At 34.7% G+C, this 10,000-nt stretch overlaps 1 protein-coding gene across 1 annotated transcript in view; it reads right to left on the reverse strand.

Moving 5' to 3' along the window:
* Positions 1 to 5,462, reverse strand: part of LOC119597005 (period circadian protein-like) — a gene marked incomplete in the record, with an annotated part of 25,996 nt that extends 20,534 nt beyond the window's left edge. Inside the window, 5 exon segments of the mRNA XM_037946430.1 lie at positions 21 to 159; positions 624 to 805; positions 1,469 to 1,543; positions 1,704 to 1,812; positions 5,272 to 5,462. Coding sequence (XP_037802358.1) covers positions 21 to 159; positions 624 to 805; positions 1,469 to 1,543; positions 1,704 to 1,812; positions 5,272 to 5,293 — 527 coding nt within the window.
* Between the last annotated feature and the right edge of the window lie 4,538 nt (positions 5,463 to 10,000).

The following is a 10,000-nucleotide window of genomic DNA, read 5'->3' on the forward strand; positions in this document are numbered from 1 at the left end:
ATGCGTCGGCTGATCACTTCGCAGAACGTTCTTTAATTTTTCTTATATAATTAAGGGCTTGTGTATATACAAGAGTAGGCTGATCACCCGCTCTATCATCACCATCATTTGGATGGCAGTTGAATGTTGATGTGCTTTCTTCAATACCTGTTGTAATACCTGGAAACAAATAATCAACAATCACACAAACCATCTCAAACACAAGCTTATTAATATAATGATAATTTGAATAATATTCAATATAAAGCAAGATTGATTTTTTATAATTCAAGTTTATATTACAAACTAGATGTTTCAGTGTGTGTGTTCTTTCTCTACATACTAAATGGTTTACTATATATCATCAATTTTACACTTATATTTTCACATTCAAATGACTAAGTCTCGTCATCCACAGAAAAATACTCTTTATGACACATACAACCTATCTGGGGAAGGCCCAACTCTGTCTACCCAGGAGTAGGCAGAGGGTAGTTTGAGGCCACCCAATACCAAGTCAATTTTTTTCAAGCTGTGTAATGAGTAAATTATTGCAGAATGGACAGATTTGGAAAGTGGGTGAACTGAAAGGACTTTCTGTTTCATTACTTCAATTCCCAATAACAAAACGTTGAACATCTTACTACTGGCTGTTTCACTGTTGAGTCTCTGGTCATGCTCGTCGCTCCCTGACTTCTCCTTGTCTTCTTTCTTCTCTTCCTTGTTAAATTTCTCAGGTTTCTCTTTTGCCAGGAGTTTATCAGTCTTCTCTTTCACCTTCTTCCTTTTGTGTTCTTTGTGTTTAATATCCTTTAGTCTGTTTACCCTGCTGGTAAATAAAATAATCTTGTTACAAAAGTAAACAAACAACCAAAAGAATGAATTCCATTTACGGCCAGTGCATCAAAAGTAGACTGAAGGACATATAGTATACCTATCAATGAATGTACCTTATTCAACTAATAATTCATCTAATAATATGTATAGATGTATATATGTATATGTTTCACGTCTGTAGAATAACTGTTTTGCATGAAAGTTAATGACTGTGTGTTTATTTATATGAGTAAGCATTTGTCAGAACCTTTGTGCGGAAGTCTGCATAGGCGTGTGTGCTGTGCGTATGCTCAGTCCCACTGACTAGGTGAATGCACTCTTTATGCATAAAATTGGCAAAATGCACACACACACACACACACACACACACACACACACACACACACACACACACACACACACACACACACACACACACACACACACACACACATATATATATTATATATATATATATTTTATATATATATATATATATATATATATATATATATATATATATATATACATACACACATACATACATACACATACACATACACATATACATATACATATACATACACATACAACACATACACATACACATACACACACACACACATATATATAATGCTATCACACCATGAAGAACAGTATCATTTTACTTTACCTAAAGTCTGCATTATCTCCAAAGCCACTACTGTGACTTGATCCACTATTAAGACTTTTGCTCCCACTGTAACTGCTGCAAGATTGAAGAGAAATATTAGAAACGGTAGAATTTACAAACCAAAAGGAACTCTTTGACGTATCTACATCTCTCCAAAGAACATTTCTACTCTATAATCTGTCATTTCACAATAATAATTTTACCAAGTAGATGTTTACAATGCGCCAATCCCCACCTTTTTTGTGACTGGCCCTGAGATGAAGACTCTAATGACCCATATGCAGATTCCTGCTGACCTGGGTTCTTGACTTCATTTTCATCCATTGTTTGTTCTTCCATGGTTCCTGTTAAATAAAAAAAATATACATTTATATATATATATATATATATATATATATATATATATATATATATATATATATATATATATATATAGATAGATAGATAGATATGTATATATATATATATATATACATATGCAAACACGTTTGCATTCACATCTCTGCTACTCGCCTTTGAAATGTTAGGTGACATGTACATGTAACATTATGGAAATTTCAACAATAGCAATTTTTTTAACAGTGGCTGTTACATTAATCATTTTAATTCAAGGAATAATAAAGGAAAAAAACAACTTTTAATAGATATTACTACCAAACTCTCTGAACGATATCATTCTCGCATGGTAAAACACTTTTCCATATTTATACTATGTTAGAAAAACCCACAATGCAAAAACTAGATTTAGTGAAACTGCAGTCTCATTTTGCATAAATCTAGTTCTTGCATTGTGGGTTTTTTCTACCAATATCATGCTTGTGGTATTACCAGTAAGTAGCAAAGAGAACATACAGCACCCAAATATGTATAGATAATTCTAAAGAATTTGAAAACCTTAGATCATGTCTTTTATGGAAAGGATAATGAAGCATAGCTATGCACAAGTCATACCTTTTACGCTGGTGAGTGTTTTGCAATAAATTGTCAATAACTTGAAAAATACAAATTGTATCCACTCTTGTTCTTATAAAGGCAAAAATGCACTTAACAGATTGACAGCTCAGGACTAATAATTATTTGATAATCAACATATAGGTGAAATACACTGATGTTAATCAGATATACTGCATGCAGTCAATAATTACCAAAATATCTGATACATCTCTGCCTCAATAACAATGATGCCAGTGAAGGTGATATCAGTTCATTTGAAGAAGATGCAAGGATTATAAGTTAAAATCCTTTCTCTTTTCAAGAATTCTGCTCAAGCACCAGGTTTCTCTCTTTATCTATGCTCAAGTTAGTCTTATGAGAATGGTCAATAAAAAAAAAAAAATAAAAAAAAAAAAAAAATCAGAGCAACATATGACTGTTTATGTCTTAGTTTCATCAAAAGAAAAACTTGTATCAAAATACAACATTCTATACAGCAGGCCTACTCATTCTAATTTTTTTTTTTTTGCATGCACCAGGCATTTCTGCTTTCTAATCAAATTCCACAAAACAAACCAGCAGGAAATACAAGTAACTGTATGTGACTGTCTGGACTGTTAACAGGTGCTGGACAATCTGTTTCCATTGGTGTTACTGTCTAACTTGTAGAGGCTTACAAACTGAGACTTTCTTCTGGTTTTTACACTGGCTCTGTTTTATCCAAATCGACTTGGAAAAACTTACTGTAATCTGTGATGCATGGACTACAACAGGGTTCATCAAAGAATGGGTTGCAAGCTCATATTCAGTGGGTCGCCACATGATATTAATAAAATTAGTGATGATGATGATGATATTATATATATGAATTAATATCCTTTTGAGAGAAACGTAACATACATGGACATACCGAGCCGTGAAGGTAGTGTACAAGATGAAACTAAGTCATGATGAAATAGTTTGAAGAACCCTGGCCTACATTAATAGGTTTGACCCAAGTCTAGAGCAATCACCATAGCCTCTATGTCTCCAGCAAAGAACAATAAACTTGCCTGTGCAATCTCTATCTTGCTAGAATATAGTGGAGATTTACTGGCCTTTGCTGGAGCACTGACAAACATAGAGGTGGCTGACATCAGTCTGTATGCCAGTAGTAGAAGAATGAGCATGCTGGTGTTGTTCACCATTCTTTTGCACAGGGTTTCAGGCAGTGAGAATCTACTGTGGATGATGACCTTAGAAAAAATTTACCAATCTTTTCTGTTGTTGCAATACAGTGATGATAACCAATTTTTCAAAAATTGTTTTTCAGCTTCATACAGTATCATAGAAGACTGAGATTAAACACAGTGCATAGGTGTGCCAGCATCACACTGATAAATATTAGTTACACCTACAAAGACTCAAGCAATTACCATGCCCGACATGCTACTGGCGTTTCAAAAAGGCCAACGAACCTCCACAACATATTTTCTGGCAAAACAGAAATAGACATCCATGGCAATTTATTATAAAAAAAAGCAATCAATCAAAGCTTTAGTTTGCCAAAATATATGTGAAGAAGTTCTGTTGGTCCATATCAGAAGGACAGCAGCTGCAGAGTTAACAGCAATTGCTTGAGGTACTGTGGGTGCATCAGAAAGTTTTATCTCATTTCATAAGTACTTGTGACAAACTAGAGAATGTGCATAATATCGTAATAAAAAAATACCAAAGGTTTCATCGAAGCTCCTTCCCTGTTCTTCCATACTGGACGCCTCAACATTCTAAGGGAAGGAAACATTTATTTGACGTAATTCTTATTCATTTTTTTTTTTTCTCTCCATGTCAGCCTCAAAACTCTGTACTGTGACAGGTTCTTGGTCTAGCCTGTGATATCAGCTAATAAATACTAACATACACACAGACATGACCTACCTTAAATTTGACCCAACATTCTGAGGTCAAAGAAACCATAGATATAACAAAAACTGCAGCAAAAAATAATTTCATTGTAACTGTCTATATAATACATTTTAAAATTCAACCAATCAATCCAAAAAGATTTTAAAAAACAAATAATAAACACTTTGTAAATATTTATGATATCCACGCAGCTATCAAAACACATCTTTTTCTCGCGATAATACTGACTGTTGTCTATCCAGATTTGCTCAAAATTTACTGTTGTCTGTGATAGTAGGCCTTATATTCCAAGGTCATGCACAACACCACCAATAATAAGCACAGGATCCTCCGTGCTTCATGCTCTTGCAAAGGACGAGAAATCACCACTAAAATTATTGCAAAACTGAGTCTTTTTTTTTTTTTCTTGTCATGGATATTTATGAGCTTTACCTTGTCAGAATATACTTGGTAGGGTTTAGCTGTGCTTAATCCACCTAGTTTACCTAATAAACATTTACTTTTCCCTTGCAAATTTCTCTCAGCAATCAAACCCTTTTTTAAAATTATGCTGCATTTCTGAACGCAAGTGAACCTTTTCTTTTTAATTACCCTTTTTTTCGATTTCTTGCATATTATTTATGTACGATTGCACTAAAATGGATTATAATTATAAAAGATATAATCAATACCAAAAATCCTAAATAAATAGAAGAAAACAGCGTTTCCATATCCAATTGTGCCCCTGTAGTTCGAAACTAAATCTATAATTAATAAATTCACTAACTACACAATATTCATGCACAGAACCCAACAAACGCATTTATTTTGGGAAACCGACTTCGAATGCCTTCCAATGCCCTGTTTTCGAGTGGCTCCTGAAGCCCACTCCTTCGCTACCGATCTACTCGCCTGCCCCTCGTACCATAATCAAAATAAAGCCCAAAATCAAAAACAAAAACAAAGGAACTTCAAAACGGACTTACCGTGGTTGTCAGTTTCCGCCATTGTATTTTTTTTCCAATTTCTCTCTTATCTTCTACCTAACACATCCCCCTCATGCACAGAATTATATTCCACATGTATCCTACTTCGCCATTATCATTTTTATCACGACACACACACTACAAGATAATAAAAAAGGAAATATTTATAAATATTGGTTGTCTGTCTACACTTCTACCTCGGTCTGGAGTGCTAGGTCTTCAGGTACGATGTCGTGCGGAGAGGGAGAGAAAGTGTCGTACTTCACAAGGCGAAAGTCGTGCCATCCTGTTTTCTGTTTGGGAATTTCATATCTTGTGTATTGCCTTTTCTGTTCTTTTATTCCTATGTTTGATGAACTGTATTCATTTTCTTTTAGTATGTTGTATTTTTTCTCTCCTTGTGTGGTATTTTTTCTGTATATTTTTGGTTCGTTTAACTTCTATAATCGAAAATTGTGGTATATTTAGTTTTCGTTTCTGATGAAAGACTTTTTAGCTGTGTTACTTATGTTATATTAATAATTCTGGTGTAACTCTTAAACTTTCCTCTTTATATGTCATGTGTATTTTGACTAATTTTGATGGGACTGTACTGTATATATTTTGTGCTCATTTCTTATTATTAATAACTTACTCCTAATCTTATTACTCTTTGTCATTGTTTTCTTATTTCTCATGTATATTTTATGCACATAAGTGTTTATATAAAAAAAACTATTTAAGATTTCTGACCTGATATTGTGTGCGTGCGCGCTTGCATGAATTCAAGTACCTACGATAATAACAAGCAATACTTTAGTTCTACGCAAGTTAATGAAAATCTTTACCCTCTTAAACTAAGTATCCTTATCAATAACAATAACGTCCACCACATCAACTAATCTTCCCCAAAACTAAATGAATATTTACATTTTATCTTTAAAACTCAACCGCTTGTACATGGTAATTATCGTTCCTCTCGTTTCCAGATATGTGTTTGTTGTGCGCATTTTATCACGCTTTATCAAACGTGACCCAGGAAAACTTGATAGCCTTTAAAATCAAAACTCGCACCACAAACCCACGTCTCCCTAATTCAAATATCTTCCGCACGAACGGATTTGTTTGTAGAATATTTCAAGTATAATGAATAAATCCACAGGAATGGCAGCTCCGTCTTTGTTGTGCGCATTTCCTCACGCTTCCCCAAACGTGATCTTGGAGAGAAATGCATTTGAGTTACACTGAATTTGAGAATAATTCTGTATCAAACTCCCTCCCGTTATTTTCAGTTATTTCAGCATGAACGCACTTGCTGTGGGATATTTAACGTGTAACACATGAAATAGAATGGAGGGCAGCCATTTATACCATACTTATTGAGCGCAGTGTGTCACGCTTTGACAAACGTGATCGGAGAAACGTGATGTCTTAATTGATGGCAAAGTACACATGAAATATCTTCTTTCTAAGTTTCGTTTGCTTTTATACAATCTTTTTTTCATTTTTTTCGAAAATAAGCAATAATGATAGTACGGTGTATCAAGCAATATAAAACAGGTGAGAACGAGAAGAGGGGGAGAGAGAGAGAGAGAATAAAAATAAATCATCCAAATTTCACAGTCTATAGCGAAGAGACCGTCTCTGTTTTTCGTCATTTTCATAAAATAGACTCGATAGTTGTGAATATTCAGCAAAATAAGGCAAGGGAAGTAGATAAGGGCTGGGGACGAGGTCACGATTCTCTACACGTGACCGAGGGCGCTCTTCTGCCGACCGCACAACCTCACTGAGATGGCGTGCTTTGCGAAGTTTTTTGATATGCAAATGATTCTGAAGTGGATGAATTAAATTCTTGGAAGCGATAACATGAAGATTGATTTATTTACTAGGACTGTATAAAGTGGCTAAGTGATTCTGGACGTCCTTTTTGTCATTATTTTTTGTATTAATGCTGGCGGGTTGTGAGAAAAGCCGCGTTAGCTGTTCGTGTATTTTACTGCAAAGCATTTCGCAAATATATACTCAATCATCCATTTTAAAGAGTTAAATGCATTCACGGGTATCATTTTGAATTCAAAGTTTTCACTGAAGAATAGCCATTAGATAATCACATTTGCATAATTGTCTGCATGTGTGTGGATGAATGACGTCACGAGAGGCAACGTGAGCTCCCACGCTCGCACTGGCAAATTATTGATCAACTTTTACCTGAAGATGGAATAGGAATGAGAAAAACATGGCACAGCATCGTTTTGCGGAGTAGATTTATGACAAAGATGAAATTACTATACATCGTTAAAGATATGAATGATCGTGATTCATTGAGTGATTAAACTGTATGATTTTTTTTACATCATTTAATTGTTCAATCTATAAGGGCGCATGAACAATACAAGAAAGAAATATTTTCACACAAAGAATAGTATTAACTTCCTGTCCAAATTACCACGAGATTAACTGTGATTAACAACAGTTCATAATACACAGTTGCCAGGGTAAACTGTACTGTAAGTTTTGCTGTTACCCATTATTTCCACCCAACTTAGCCATTTTCACTTTAATATGGCCACTGACATTGTTTGCTCAATTACCATGGCAGAAAACACATTGCATGAGAACCTAGTAGGGCAGCGTTGACGTCACTCAGGTATATTGTGAAGTTGCATATTCATGACGTATACTGAACACATGATTCATTAGGAATACATCACAGGCCATGCTTCTCTTAATAGTAGATGTAATATTGTGGGTGTATCACAGAGTTTCATTTACTATGTCAACGTGTTTTTATTAATGCAGTTATTTTTTTTTCTGAATCTATCGTTATGTTTGCTCTGCTCTCAGAATTTCAAGGCAGACAGGTGAAACAAACTTATTACAAATATAAATGTAATAAGTAAAAAAAAAAAATATATATATATATATTAATTATCATATTCTTTCAGTTTTATCAATTATGCAAAGTTTCTATACCAAAGTTGATATACTAAAGTTTGCGATCACACTCTCATCATTTTCTATTTACCGGAAGGTCAACATTTTCTATAAACAGTCGGATTGCATATAGCTGTCACGACGAGCAACCAAAAAACACACCTAACTACATTGTACACCCCTTATCAAATATCAAAATTTCTTCTGTACAGACTAAGCCCTACTAATAGTGAGAAACAAAGATCGAATCATTGCAATTATGTAACACGAACAAACGGCACAGAACACAAACAACGCGCGTTTCATAACAGGCAGAGCAACTTCATCACGCACAACAGCAAGCAACTGGATCGGTTGTTCCTCAATTTTTTTGTTCTTTTAACTGACGCTCCCATTCGCCTCTGGATAAGTCCCCACGCCGCGTCTGACCCATTTACAGTAATGCGGCTTATTTATACAGAATGAAATATGTATTTTAACTGCAAGAAGAAATAAATCACATGTAATTCCATTAAACATTCACCCCCATACATATATATATATATATATATATATATATATATATATATATATATATATATATACATTTATATATATATTTATATATATATATACATACATATATGTATACATATATATGGATAGAAACATATACCCATATATATATATATATATATATTGTGTGTTGTGTGTGTGTGTGTGTGTGTGTGTGTGTGTGTGTGTGTGTGTGTGTGTGTGTGTGTGTGTGTGTGTGTGTGTGTGTGTGTGTGTGTGTGTGTGTTTGCATTTTACATATATATATATAATATATATATATATATATATATATATATATATATATATATATATATATATACAAATTGCAAGTATAACAACGAAGGGAAATACAGGAAAACCACGAATATGCCTTTCGTTATATTACCTCTTCAAGGCCTATAAGACGAGAGAGAAACAGAGCTATATATACATGTACTGAGCGGTCAGATCACGTCGGTGATTATGCGTGCAACGACCTTGGCTACCACCTTGACCTAATCGCTCAGTACATGTATAAATACACCTCTGTTGATCTTGTATGCCCTGATGAAGTAATAAAACGAAAAGGCCTTCGGCTTATTCGTGTGTTTTCTTGTAATTCCCTTTGTTGTTGTATTTGCTAACAAAGACACACACACACACACACACACACACACACACACACACACACACACACACACACACACACACACACACACACACATCTATCTATCTATCTATATATTTATGTATTTAAATTTATTTATATATATGAACATACGCACACACACACACACATCTATCTATCTCTATATATATTTATGTATTTAAATTTATTTATATATATGAACATACACACACACATACACACACACACACACACACACACACACACACACACACACACACATACACACACACACACACACACACACACACACACACACACACACACACACACACACATATATATATATATATATATATATATATATATATATATATATATATATATATATATATGCGGTGGCCGAACGGTTAGAGCATCGGACTCAAAACTGTCACGACGGTAATCTGAGTTCGAGGGTTCGAGTCACCGGCCGGCGCGTTGTTCCCTTGGGCAAGGAACTTCACCTCGATTGCCTACCTAGAAAACGACATATCGCCTTGAGAAGTCGAGCGCAGGTGTCGTAGGGGAAGTCGCCGCCGTGGCACAAACCGCTGATTAGGAAGGGCATCCAATCAGGCAAGGGTGGCACTGCCATATATGGCCTCTCAGTAGTGAATTGAGAGAGGC

This window comes from Penaeus monodon, chromosome 38 (assembly GCF_015228065.2).
Source record: "Penaeus monodon isolate SGIC_2016 chromosome 38, NSTDA_Pmon_1, whole genome shotgun sequence".
NCBI classification, from domain to species: Eukaryota; Metazoa; Arthropoda; class Malacostraca; order Decapoda; family Penaeidae; genus Penaeus; species Penaeus monodon.